This window comes from Oncorhynchus kisutch, linkage group LG6, assembly GCF_002021735.2.
Source record: "Oncorhynchus kisutch isolate 150728-3 linkage group LG6, Okis_V2, whole genome shotgun sequence".
NCBI classification, from domain to species: domain Eukaryota; kingdom Metazoa; phylum Chordata; class Actinopteri; order Salmoniformes; family Salmonidae; genus Oncorhynchus; species Oncorhynchus kisutch.
In genome coordinates this window covers 57,085,377-57,099,961 of record NC_034179.2, presented here as the reverse complement: position 1 = coordinate 57,099,961, position 14,585 = coordinate 57,085,377, and the positions used below count along the sequence as shown (strand labels likewise).

Here is a 14,585-nt window from a genome sequence, read left to right as displayed (position 1 = left end):
GTCTCAACAATATTTTCTGTTTAATACCCTCAAATACCAAGGTAGGCATTCCTAATTTCAAAATAGGCCACAATCACTGTCAATCGTGAATTATATCACGTTTTACCAGTTGAAACGTCCAAACTGCATCTACATGCCAGCCATTTGATCTCAATCAGTTTCATAGGAATATGCATTTAGAGCTTGAATTACTTTTCCATGAACAAATTAGAACAGGTGGTGTTAACTATAGCCTAGCCTTGCTGTATTTTGTTTCAATCCAAGCACATTCTGCCTAGTGGCACGCAAGGTTGAGTTTGGGCACAGGAAAAAAAGTGTGACTTCAGTTAACCATCCTAAAATCTAATGAGAAATTGAGGTGGTGTTTTTGATGCAACAGTGACATTACTATATTTGTTACTGTTGTGTAGAATACTAATTCATCATTATGTGGTCTTCTAAGAAATTGATTCAGCTGCTTTGATCTAACTTCACTAAACAAGCACCATTGTGAGAAGTGGTTGAGCGACACTCCGGTGTACGCCAGCAGCACTAAGACCCTGCTCCCACTGCACCAAACGAGCTAATTGAAGCACAACTAGCCTACTCTTTTTCCAAATGCAAAATTTGGTGATGCAGAAACGAGACCACGTGTGTCTGTTTTATGAAAATCTGGGAATAATTGACCAAGGAAACATTTTTGGCTGGTCTAAAAGTTACGAAGGGAGAGTTAAAACAGGATCGAGTGAAGTAGGAGCAAATATGTTGAATGAGCAACTAATGAGCATGGAGAGCCTCAAGTTTGACGAAATTACCGTAGTTATTTCAGTCTAATACGGCTATTTATTTTGGCCTACTTCTGTAGCGCATCAGAAGCATGCTTTTTGTAAATAGTTAGTCCTAACTGTCCTCTCCAATTTTTTGCTGTAATTTAACCAGAAAGGATTTGAGAAATCTGATTGGTTGACGATAAGGCTTATGAAATTGGCCTACCCTCGCGTCTTGCATTGAGCAGAATATCACCAGTGCCACATAGTTATGATATACATCTTGTCATAAGTGCAACATGACCCCAAGAGATAGGTTGGAATGTCTGACTCTTTCTAAATTAGTGGTATTTGAATTTGTTGATCAAATACAGTACATGATTGTTTGATTGCGGAACAAATGGCCAAAATGAGGGAATGTCCACAATCTGAGACAGGTAGTCATCCTATTAACAGGTGACATCAATAAGGGATCATTGCATTCACCTGGTCAGTCTGTCAAGGAAAGAGCAGGTGTTCTTAATGTTTTGTATACTCAGGGTACGTCGGCAACGACAGTAATATAAATGACACCCATAACATGGAGCTCCTAGTCAGTTTTAGAATGGGTGACTAGCAATAGGCTGGTGCTAACGCTTTATCATGGACGAAGTGTGCAAAGTGTTGAAGGTACCAAACTGTCTGTTCAAGCAGTTGGCACACAATTCGGACACTCATCGGCATAGCACAAGACATGCAACCAGAGGTCTCTTCACAGTTCCCTGGTCAAGAACAGAGGCTGCGAAGCACATAGTATTAAATAGAACCATGACTAAATGTAACTGCCACCCCAGGTAACTCAAGCTAGCAATAAAACCAGAAACAAAAACAAGATTAATAAAATAAAAATAATAATGGAAACACCTTACGACAAAACGGGGACTGTGGAGAGACATTTTTATATATTTTGCACTGTATCATTTCTTGTACTTCATAGGTGGGTGGCCTTGTACGGGCAGGAGCTCTCTCGTTTATGAAGAGTGAGGCAGAAGCAGGAAATGATGTAGTAGTGTAGTGTTTTGTATATTATGTTATTTTATTTATGTTTTTTTTGTTTCCTGTTCGGACCCCAGGAAGAGTGCAACAGCTAATTGAGATCATAATAAATAGTGTGAAATACTACAACACACTTAATTTGCATCATGAGCCAAATCTATTGGTTTTCTACACAAAGTTTCAAAGGAAATGTTGATCTATTCAATAAACAAAATAGACTAGAAAAAATTGATAAGAGTGTGGCAGTATAGCAGGAACAGTGGCATTTAGTGGGCAAAACCTAGAGAATATTGCTATTCTCTGAAAAGTGGGAGGGAAAAAACATCCAGGTTCACAGGGAATACAATACATAGTATGGAGAAGCAATACTCCAAGCCACAGCTTCATTCTACTTGTCAAACATTGAAAACTGATACTGTATACTGGTTGTTGGGGTGGAATTGGCATTGGGTGTGGAGGGTACGTGGGTGGCTTTTGACAATTTCTCATGTCTTACTCATTGGTAGGAAGAAGTTTGGTGTTGGGTACTATATTTATTGAATATTATCCTATAAATAAAATTAACAAAATAACATTTTAGGAATGCCAATCCTGTTTCAGATCAATCTGTAATGACATGGAACAACTCGTGTTAATGTGAGTGTGTTTGTGTGTGCGTTGGGAGCAGCAGCAGTTGCTGGTTGGTTGCATGAACACATGGCCCACAGCCCACTAGAGGCAGCAACAGTTGCTAGTAGAGCAACAGCCCACACAACAACCCACGCTGTATGGCACTGCACCGCAAGGCATGCCAGCCTGAGATTTCATAACATCTCAGTAGAGAACAAGTTTCACACCCACAAACCAACCAGAACAGTGATTAGGACTTCATACACCTTTCTAAAACAGTGTCATCATGTTGCATTATATTGGATATAATCATGAGGTTTTAATCAACTTCAGTAGAGAAATTGTGAACAGTCTGAAGGGGAACATTTGGCATGGTAAGACATCATGAGAGCATAGTACTTAACCCTTCCCAAAATGTAAATGTTTGAACCAGAAGAACTACAAAAAGCATATGCATAACCATGGTAGCAATTGAAAGAGAACACTTTGGAGATTATGGGGAAATTATCAGACCAAAGGTGAGGAAACCAGTTCCCCTAACAAGACTGAATCCAAACATTACACGGTTGATTTTCTATTTACTGTACTTCTCAGAGCATTTGTCAATAATGAAATCTGAAAACACTGGATACTGTACATTCAGTAACATAAGACTATTCACTGAAATGTGCACAATACGAAAAAACTATTACAAGGGTTTGAGTGAGAGGTCTAACTGGTGTCTCAGTGGCCACACACACCTCTCCAAACTGTGCGCAGTTCCCAAGTAATTTCAATACACTTTTATGACTCAAGGAAAGAGCTGTCAACTATAAGGTGCTTTTATACTCTCTCCTAGCTTTGCCATTGAGGAACATAAGCAAGCACACTAGATTTTTGTTTGGAGCACAGCCCCGAGTCCCCAGCATCACACAATAACTGTTGTTGTTTACGCAATCCAAAAACGTTCCATTATAAAATCGCAATCGTTGCCAGGTGGGCATCATTTGAAAGCTTATTCTATTGCCAACATGGCTGACTAAGACACTTCAGACAAACAATTGGAATTTTAGTGAATGGAGTCATGGGTGCATTCAATTGCGTATTCCGCAGCTAATTTCCTTCACAATACAACTAACATAAGCTCATTTTGTTCAGGGTCGACCCAGGATATAACGCACATCTTCTTTGTAACTGTGGATCAAACATGGCGATCATAAACGTTGATACTGTAAATTACATGAGTTGTCAAATATGGAAATGTGAGGTACACATTTGGACTTCCGGGTATGTGGTTTGCTTGTATGACATCAAAACTATTTATTATAACTCAGTCTCATCTTCACTCACACAAACCCTTCCCGATGTACAGCATTTCCCTCACACAAACCCTTCCCGATGTACAGCATTTCCCTCACACAAACCCTTCCCGATGTACAGCATTTCCCTCACACAAACCCTTCCCGATGTACAGCATTTCCCTCACACAAACCCTTCCCGATGTACAGCATTTCCCTCACACAAACCCTTCCCGATGTACAGCATTTCCCTCACACAAACCCTTCCCGGTGTACAGCATTTCCCTCACACAAACCCTTCCCGATGTGCAGCATTTCCCTCACACAAACCCTTCCCGATGTACAGCATTGCCCTCACAGAGACTTCAACAAATGTGCTAAAGAATCCCAATTAGTGGGAGGGATGGGGGCATCTTGTCGCGTGAGCTGCGAAGTGGAGAACCTGAGCTCTGACATGTATAGCATGTTACCGTACCACCACTGTGTTCCAATTTAGGTGCTTACCAATGACAAAACTGCCATTTTCAAATCGTATACAGGGTGACAGGGGCTGTGAGTGGAAAGTGTTACCAATAAATACCTCAGCATTTCAAAATCATAGAGGTTGATATTGAAGTCGTTATTGTAAAAGAGAAAGTGCTCTCAACTTATGACTTTCTGTATTTAATTTTCTAATGAAAAGCAGAAGGGATGAATACTGAAGATCTAGTTCTGGGCCTTTGCAGGTAGTCATTTGGGGAATTAGACTAGAGTGGGCACTAGAGTGGGCCAGATAGCGAGAGAGGAGGTCATCAATCAGGCTATACTGACATTATACAGGAAGGGAAGGACTGAGATCAAGTCTGGAACACTGACTTTGGCCCAGCTACACCCCTCATCTCTCGCCGTGTTCTTCTCTCCCAATCTCTCGCTCTAGTCAGAGCTATTTTTCATCTATTCCTCTAGGATTTCTCTACAGTGAGACTATTTTAGTAGTTGTCACAGGTCGGTGTCCTTTCCTCTCTGCGTTATCTGTTCCATCATGGAAAAAGTTCACATGCTTCAGGAAAACTTAATTTGCATTCTCCCTAAACTTCCCCAGAGCTGTTAACCATTTGCGACAGCGGAAAACAGAGGAAACCTATGGGGGGCTGGGTGTGGGAATTGGAGTTGGTATGGGGAAGGAAGGAGACTTCAAAAGAAACCCCTTTACATCAAATGGAAAAAAGGAGGTTAGGGGGCTTTTAACAGCAGGCCGGCCAGATGAAAGTGGTCGTGGTGGGACCAAGGCTTTTCCACTACCGCCTGTAAAAATAGGTGTTTGTCTGTCCAAGGACAGGGAAGGTTAACAATGGCCAGCCTTAACTTTCCTCTGGGGCTCAGTGCTTTCAGACTCTGGACCACACTCAACACACAATTTACTGGGAAGTGTAGGAGATAAACCTCAGTGTGTGTGTGTGTGTGTGTGTTTGTTAGTTTGTGTACGTGGTGACTGATGCCACAGTCACCACGAGTTGTAACCTGAAATCACACTTACAGTCATTTGCACTCTGTACACTAATACAAAGAAAGGTAGGAGGGGACACTCACACTTGCCCTTCAGGGGCATAGGTGGAGCCAGTTATAGAGAACTCATGGACAGCACAGCTGGAATCCTCCACCTTGTCCACCACAAACATCTGGAGAGAGAAGAGAGTTGGGATAGATAAAGCAGGTTAATGTAGGCTAGGATATCGTCAAAGAGTATACAGAAACTCTGTGCCAGGGATTCCCAGAGTTCTGTACAGGGCCATGGGAGAGGTGAAGGACATTCCCGCCCCGGGCCGCTGACGCGGAGGGAAACACACTCACGCACGCTCCCACACTCCCATTCAGTTGTAGCACCACTCAACTAAGGGCTTTCCCACCACATGTCACACAGCAGTTTTTGTTCTTTCCTTCTCTATTTTTCCAGCAGGAATTGGTTCCTGTGTTTACTGACCTTGGGACCAAACTATACCCTGAGCTACCCGTCTGTAATCCTGGCATACATAGCATAGATCACTAACCACACTGTTAGTGGAAGGCTAAGACTTGGGGGGGGGGGGGGGGGGGCGGGACGACAGCGAGCAAGAATGAGAGAGCAAGTTGTTTCCCAGGTCAAATTTTGTTTTGATGTCTTGTCCGTCCTTCCCTGTGATCAGACTACTGTGTTGCCCAGAGTTCTGCTTTGTCTGCACTCATGTATTGATTTCCTGTGTAGAGAGCCCAGCCCAGAACAATTAGGGTTTGGCTATGCTGACAGGTATTTTAGGCTGGCAACCCAGTGGTGAGGGTGGGTTCTACTGTAGCCTTGGATCTGCCCCTTCTCTCCTGTGCGCGTGTGTGTGTGTGTGTGTTAACATGCATGCATTCGATCTGGCCCTCTCCTTTCTCTCTTGTTCTGGCTGCAGCAGTGATAACAGGTGGAATGGATCTGATGAGGTTCATTTATGGGAGTGCATCGATTGGCTTGTTGTTCCATTCACACTGGCTGGGACCACCGAGGAAGTTACAGACAGACACACAGCCTTTGACTTTCCTCACATCAATATTCTCTCTCTGTAATCACAGACTTGCCATCTGGACCAGACACAACCATAGTAACCATGGAGAGAAGGGAGGAGATTGGCTAGGGCGGTCAGGTTGTGCACACACACTAAGGAAAATACTCCCTCCTGTCTGGGCTTTACTCAACTTTAAAGTCAATTAAATCTGGACGATTAAAGAATTAATGAAGAAAAAAAAACGTATTTTCCCTTCAGTACATCCGCTGCTACTGCTTCTAGAGGGTGTGTATGTTCTGTTTATACCGAGAGTAGTTTACAAAACACGTGTGTGAAATCTACTCCAGCTGAGAAGGTCTTTAACATTACACAGATCAGAGTCATCATGTCTGGAACTGCTCATTTAGACAATGGGAAGTCGTACTCAGGTCATTTCAAATGAACAGTGACTATCTAATAACACTGGCTATCTATCAATTTAAAGACACTGCAAACAATGTGACCATTAGTCAGTCTAGGGTCTAACCTGATTATGATGGCTAATTCTATGTGATGCTGGATGCTCAGGTGACATACAGGTTCTCTAGGATAGATCGAGCATCAAGAACAACAACCCTCCTCTGCCACAGAAGCTTTATCTACTGACAATCTACCTACCCGTGGGCCTCCTCAGTCCTCATCAAACAGTAACTGAGTAACAAACTGAATAATGTGAATGAGAAAAATGATTAGACTGACAAATAACCGCTGTGATTGGTGCCCCAGTGTGTCTGTGGCCCAGATCATACACCGTTCTTTAGGAGATGAGATAGGAGCTGGATTCTGTGTCTTAAATCTTTTTTTCACTGATCCTGGATATGTGACCTTGGAGCCCAGGAGACGACTGCAGTAATTATTGGAAAGGGAATACCTAGCCAGTTGCACAACTAAATGCATACCCACCCAAAATGTGTCTTCCACATTTAACCCAACCCCCTCTGAATCTTAGAGGTGCATGGGGCTGTCTTAATCGACATCCACGTCATTGGTGCCCAGGGAGCAGTTTTTTTACATTTTATTTTATTTTTACCTTTATTTTACTAGGCAAGTCAGTTAAGAACAAATTCTTATTTTCAATGACAGCCTAGGAACAGTGGGTTAACTGCCTGTTCGGGGGCAGAACGACAGATTTTGTACCTTGTCAGCTCAGGGATTTGAACTTGCAACCTTTCGGTTACTAGTCCAATGCTCTAACCACTAGGCTACACTGGTGTAACTTCCTTGCTCAAGGCCATAACGGCAGATTTTTTCCACTTTGCCGGCTCAGGGATTCGATCCAGCAACCTTTCGTTTACTGGCCCAACGCTCTTCACCGCTAGGCTACCTGCTGTCCCCTTATTGTGCATAGTCCCTGATAAGTAAGCTAACAACATAAAATACATGTCAAATCAAACTGTCATATGAAGACAACAAGTGTAGACCTTACCATGAAATGCTTACTTGCAAGCCCTTAACCAACAGTGCAGTTCAAGAAGAGTTAAGAAAATAGTCAATGTGCTGGGGTACAGGTTACTGAGATAATGTTTTACCACATGGCCTATCAGGACTGCTATTACCATATTTGTAATAACTGCTATTTCAGTGTTTTGGTCATGTTTGTCACTGCATATTTCTCTCACTATCAGAGATGTGGTTTCCATGGAAACAAGGCACAAGATTCATATGAACCAATGGTGCCTGTCTGTAGAAGTTGAAACTCTCCTCAATACAATTTGACTTGCCCTATATTGTGTGTATTGTGCTGTGTTGGCAGCAGTACCAAAGTTAGAGTGTCCCTGCTCTGTGTACGGGAAATTAAATGGTATGTCATCATAGAGGGTATTCACTCCTGTGTGTGACCGTGCCCTGGGATATCCCCTCGGCTGGGAAAGCAGGATATGACAGGGCTACGGGACACAGACGTTCTTATCAGAACCATTTGGCACAGCTAGACACAGCTTAAGGTCAAGGACACGCTTGCACACACACGGACAGGCAGGCAAGCACGCAGACACACATGCAGGCAGACACATGCACGCATGTAGGCAGACGCACGCAGGCAGACGCATGCAGGCAGACACACGCAGGCAGGCAGACGCACGCAGGCAGACACACGCAGGCAGACACACGCATGCAGGCAGACACATGCACGCGCAGGCAGACACATGCACGCGCAGGCAGACACAGACACACACACACAGGCAGAGGCAAGCCCGCAGACACACGGACGCACACAGGCAGGCACGCACACAGACACACGCACGCACGCAGGATAAAAGCACGCAAGCAGACGCACGCAGGCAGGCAGACGCCCACGCAGGCAGGCAGACGCCCACGCAGGCAGAGGCACGCTCGCAGACGCAAGCAGGCAGGAAGACGCACGCTCGCAGACACACGCAGGCAGACGCACGCTCAAAAGGACACGCAGGCAGACGCACGCTGGCAGATAGACGCACGCTCTCTCGCAGGCAGGGAGACGCACACAGGCAGACACGCACGCAGGCGGACGCAAGATCTATCGCAGGCAGATGCTGGCATGCAGGCAGACGCAGGTTCACTCGCGCACGCAGGCAGGCACACAGAGGCGGGCACGCTCGCACGCAGGCACACTCTCAGGCAGGCACACTCTCAGGCAGGCACACTCTCAGGCAGGCACACTCTCAGGCAGGCACACTCTCAGGCAGGCGCAGGAAGACTCGCGTAGGCAGGCAGGCGCAGGTGCACGCGCACACACACACACGCACAAGCGAGGAAAATGTAGTAGGATACTTTTTAAAAAAAAATTAAGTGAAATATATTGCAAATTAAAGCTCTACAAATCCTTGCTCCTGGACTGGCATCCTGGAAACCCTGAAATGCCCTTAAGGTTCCATCATCACTCCAAAACAAAATGGAAAAAACACCACTGACCCAATGTTAGGACTGAGGAGAGAGTTGCTTTCATTTATTTTTGTGAACCTTGATTTATAGGAGGTTAGTCTCAGAGACAAAATCTATAATACAAGAGAGACCTGGGTTCAAAATGACAGCAGTAAGTCAGGGACCATTTCCCCTGGCGTTTCCTATCAGGTAAATTCTATCACTCAAAACTATGATGGAAAAACAACGCTGCACCACGGTGAAGACTGAGGAGGGAGAGCAGGTCTGTGTTTCCCTTAATCTCTCAGCTGCATTAAGCTAATATACCCTGGGCCCGGCGGGTAAATATTTACCAGAGAGAGCAGAGCAGTTGAGTCCCAAATGGCACCCTTTTCCCTTTATAGAGCACTACTTTTGACCAGAGACCATAGGTTTGGGAGTCAACCCAGGTCCCTTTCCAGCAGCCAGGTTCCTAGGTAGGCAAAGAGTGACCAGGGATAGCGGTTAGCTCAGCTCAGGGAGATTACCCAGTTCTGTTACACTTCCACAGGACAGTAGGGAACTCCCGCTCTCCCTCTCTCTCGAATGCTGCTGATGGTTGGAACAATGTATACACATTTACTGACTGGGGCAAGCGGTCAGTTTCTACTAGCCAGGTCATCACAGAGAGAGCAAGGGAGAGAGAGCAAGGGAGAGAGAGCAAGGGAGAGAGAGCAAGGGAGAGAGAGCAAGAGATACAGAGCAAGAGAGAGAGAGCAAGAGATACAGAGAGAAAGAGCGAAAGAGGGGCAAGAGAGAGCAGCATCCTCTCAGCAGGAAACAGTTGTGCAACCCTCTAGAGCTTCTTATACACACACCGATGCACTGCATGCTGAAACAAAACATACAGGAAAGGCAGCAGAGCAGCATGGAAGAGATAGCTCAAACCTCCTGAGAATATCATACAAACAGTGAAACAGCAGGGACAAACAAATATAAATGCAATCACAAACACAGAAAAGTTTGGGGTCACTTAGAAATGTCCTTGTTTTTTTGGAAAGAAAAGCACATTTTGTTCCATTTTAAAATAGCATAAAAAATTGATCAGAAATACAGTGTAGACATTGTTAATGTTGTAAATGACTATTGTAGCTTGAAAACAGACATTTTGAGCCTGTAATCGAACCCACAAATGCTGACGCTCCAGATACTCAACTAGTCTAACGAAGGGCAGTTTTATTGCTTCTTTAAATCAGAACAGTTTTAAGCTGTGCTAGCATAATTGCAAAAGGGTTTTCTAATGATCAATTAGCCTTTTAAAATGATAAACTTGGATTAGCTAACACAACATGCCATAGGAACACAGGAGTGATGGTTGCTGATAATGGGCCTCTGTGCGCCTATGTAGATACTCAATTATCAGCCGTTTCCAGCTACAATAGTGATTTATAAACATTAACAATGTCTACACTGTATTTTGGACAAAAAAAAAAGAGCTTTTCTTTAAAAAAAACAAGGACATTTCTATGTGACCCCAAACCTTTGAACGGTAGTCTGTGTGTGAAGGGATCAGGCTACATCTCAGTCATCAAATGTTATATATACCTACACACACAATGCCCTTTGCACCCTCAGGTCTACACATAAAAGACCAACTGGTGACCTGGGTTGAGCTCTTAGTTTTCACATCAATAAGCAAATACAAATACATGGACTCCATGACAGACAGACAACACACACAGAGAGAGCGAGGGTAGAGAGAGCGCCCAGGAAGCAACACGTCAAGTCCAGATACAACTACTCTGCAGTTAAAACAAAACCTTTTTTATAGACCATGTTCTGGATGGCCTGTATGTAAAAGCACTGCCTGGCACACTGGCTGTACAGTACTGTAACTGAACAAACAGTGTGGCAAACACCCTTTAAGGCAGGCACAGGTGGATGCTAGTTCTCCACTATCGTTTAGTCTTAATGTGCTCAGCTGGTAATTCACTTGTGTCCTCCGGCAACCTCTTCCAACATAAATCATCCATTCAGGTTGCAAAGGCATCGGTTCCTCCTTAACTAGCTTTAATGGCGTGCCCCCCCCCCCGCCAAAAAAAACGGAATATATGCTATGCATGCAGTCTTAAAATACCACCATTTTGGAATTTTATGACAACTTCAGGATGTTGCACACCGCGTTTAGCCAATCAGGTTGCAACAGTGTTGTTTACCCCTGGCTGAACGCGGGGCACAACATCAGGAAGTAGCATCTAGCATGGCGGTGGGAAATTGTTTTATTATGACAGTATGCATCTTTTCCCTGTGTTTTCTGCAGCGGCTAGTTAACCCTATCAGTCCCAAGACCCCAGCAAAAATCAGCTTTCCATGTGTCGGACTTTCCTTTATCTGCACGTCCAGCCCTTATATTTAGCCTCACAATTTTACCATTTCCTTTTCAGGACAACCAGGGCTACAAGTACAACAAAACAAATTGACAAATAGTTGCATTCATGAATTATTGACAAATGGCAATAAAAAAGAAAAATGGTCCTCCAAAGCAAAAACCTGATAAAAATGATTTTATATGAATGATAACCGTTGTTTGCTCAGTGGGAAATGAATATCCAACTAGTCCGTGACAACTGTGTGGAGTGTGTGTAAGCAACTGTGTGAGCTTATTACAGTATTAGACACTATGTCCTGGGATATCCTATGATCTTCTAACGACTCTTGTAGCTTGTGAGCGTCAGAGCAAAACAGGTGCATGTTCGTTATCCATGAAAAGTCTCCGCTTTTAAATCGTTTGTAGTTAAAAACATTCGGACTCTGAGTTTTTTGTAAAAAGACGTGGCCCCGGGCCCCTTCGGGATCCGCCCTTGTCTCACAAACACCGCTCGAGCTCAGCCCCCGTTAATCATGTTTTATGTATGAACCAATCACTGCGGGACACGAGTGTATTACCAGCTGAGCATATTAAGCCTTGAAGATCATGGAGCTCTAGCACCCACTAGCAGCTGCCTAGGCTACCTTAATGGGAACAGGCTTCATCTCAGTCATCAAATTTGATTAAAATATTGACTTAAAGGCAACTTTCATATTCCAAACTGGCAAATAACATGACCACTGGCCAGCATGTACAATTTAGGAGGTACAACAAATTTGAAATGCAGTTTGATCTTTCTCATAGGTGAGAGGTCAGGTGAGGGTAAGAGGAGTTAACTGTGGTTAGGCGGTGTGTGTGTGTGTGTGTGCACGCTGGGTGGGGTGTGAGCCAGATCCTGCTCCAGAGGCTAAATGGAAGCCAAGACAAACAGTGGCCCTGGCATTTCCTCTGTGGTAGAGCAGAGCAGGCACACACCCACCCGACCAAGGTGTGGAAAGGAATGGGATGGGCTGTGGGATTCCACAAGAGTGACAATATGGGTGTGTGTCTCTGACTCCTGTGATTGCACTGTGCATGTAGCCTATTTTTCTGTACATGAAGGTCTCTAATGGTTATTTAGCAGCTGCAGGTTTGACATTTGAAAACATATCTGTGCTCTGAGCTTCCTGCCTGCTGGCTGTCTGTGCCAGCCTCTCTCAGGGTCAGTGAGAGGGCCATGTAGTACTGTGGCCTACAGTACAGTGTGCCGTTTGGTCCTGCCAGCCTGCCCTGTCTAGGCTAGCTACACCAGCTCTCAAATGGCTGGCTGACGGTAAACATTACAACATCGCAGGGATTTTCCATCACTACTAACCTCACCTGTCCCCCATCCAAAACCTGTGTGTGTGTGTGTGTGTGTGTGTGTGTGTGTGTGTGTGTGTGTGTGTGTGTGTGTGTGTGCACGCCTGCGTGTCCAAATCCAACACTAACAGTATTTCACTGGAAAGAACACAGATGTGCTTTGAGATTAGGTTGTTTATGAGTTTGGCTAATTTTAACACAGAATATAATCTGACTGACTGAAGGCTTCTCAGCATGAAGGAAGTGTCAATCATTTATAAAGATGAAAGTAGATTACAATGCTTTGGTTTTTCTCTGAACTCGATGAAACTAAATATCCTGGGCCGGTACAATGACAAAACATCCCCTACAACTGCAGGTAGCCTAGTGGTTAAATAAGTGGGCCTGCAACCAAAAGGTTGTCGGGTAGTATCCCAAGACCAAAAAAAGCACAACACTTTAAAAACGTGTTTTTCTTCACGTCAAAGCGGTATCACAGCGCATGTGAACAGCTGTCAATCGCACTAATATTACAGTCGCACATCAAACCATTCACACTAATATCACTTGAAAGTGTTCCCAGACTCACCCTGCAGACAGACATCTGGTTAGTGGTGAGGGTGCCAGTCTTGTCAGAGCAGATGACAGAGGTGCAGCCCAGGGTCTCCACAGAGGGCAGGCTGCGGACGATGGCGTTCTTTTTGGCCATGCGTCGGGTCCCCAGCGCCAGGCAGGTGGTGATAACAGCAGGTAGACCTGAGGGGTTAAGAGAGGCAGGATTGGATAGAGTGGAATGGACCGATACAGTACAGTAACATGGACAGTAGTGGTGCACGGGTCAGCCGTTTGTTCACCAGCAGTCGCCCGCAATTGCTAATTATCCATCCACAAACTCCCAACTATGTGACATAGTACAAATCTGAGACCCGCACCCGACTAACCTGCAAATATAGAAATTGCACTATAGGCTAGTCAGAGATGGCGTAACGTTCGGGCTTTTTTGGTGCCTAATTTAGATATGTTTCTGCTTATAATTTCTGACATTTTGGTAGGATATTAGTTATTCAACTTAATAATTAGATAGGGGAAGCTTCTCTGCCATTTTATGTTGCCCTAGAAGACTAAATAAACCCTTTGCTCACCAGAATAATAGCATAAATGATCGAATGAATGCTTCAATCTAGTTGACATCATCTCTGCTTCTGTTTAGGTACCTGGGAGAAAAATTCTATAAAATGTCCAAAACTACATCAATTTGACCGGTAGTAAAGGAAATAGAAAGCTGTGAAAACGACCCATCGTGTTTCTGATAATATTTCATTTTTAACCTGGATGCATATTTTATGTGCTTGAAAATATAGGGACCGTCTGTAGAGGTCCTAACTGTGCATTCGCATTCTCCCAAGACACTGAAAGAAATCATTGTTTCTCCACTCCTGTTCCTGAATCAAAATGTACATTCGGTGTATAATTTTACTGCAAGAAATGCTTAATTCTACAGGAGTTATTATTAAGGCAATGTGAGAGGTTATACACCTGCAGTCAGTGTCCAGATTGCAGTTTCCATTTAACCCTAACAGTAGGCTACAGTTCCCTTGACAATGCCATACGCCTATTTGAAGTCCCCGTCTTGTGACTGTTGAATTTGTATAGCACCTCACAATCCCACATAACATAGACAATGCAATCATCCTCTGAGCACTTCAAAATCTTTCCCAAACATGACTCTTTTGGCCCTCCCTTCTATTTTTTTTTCTTTCTCCCCAACTCTCCATTTCGCAGTTTTTCTTTTACTGAATTAAACTTCAACATTGTCCTTTTTGCCTCCGTCGATCTACACTACATTACCAAAAGTATGGGGACATCCGCT

The 14,585-nt window shown here is 44.2% G+C and overlaps 1 protein-coding gene across 2 annotated transcripts in view; it reads right to left on the bottom strand.

Annotated features, from left to right (window-relative positions):
- Positions 1-14,585, bottom strand: part of LOC109893025 (sarcoplasmic/endoplasmic reticulum calcium ATPase 1) — a 74,038-nt gene that overhangs the window by 19,448 nt on the left and 40,005 nt on the right. For both annotated transcript variants that reach the window (XM_020486017.2, XM_020486016.2), the window contains exons 10-11: positions 13,305-13,471; positions 5,237-5,325 (exon numbers count right to left, since the gene is read on the bottom strand). In XM_020486017.2, coding sequence (XP_020341606.1) covers positions 5,237-5,325; positions 13,305-13,471 — 256 coding nt within the window. The remainder of the gene's footprint in view (positions 1-5,236; positions 5,326-13,304; positions 13,472-14,585) is intronic.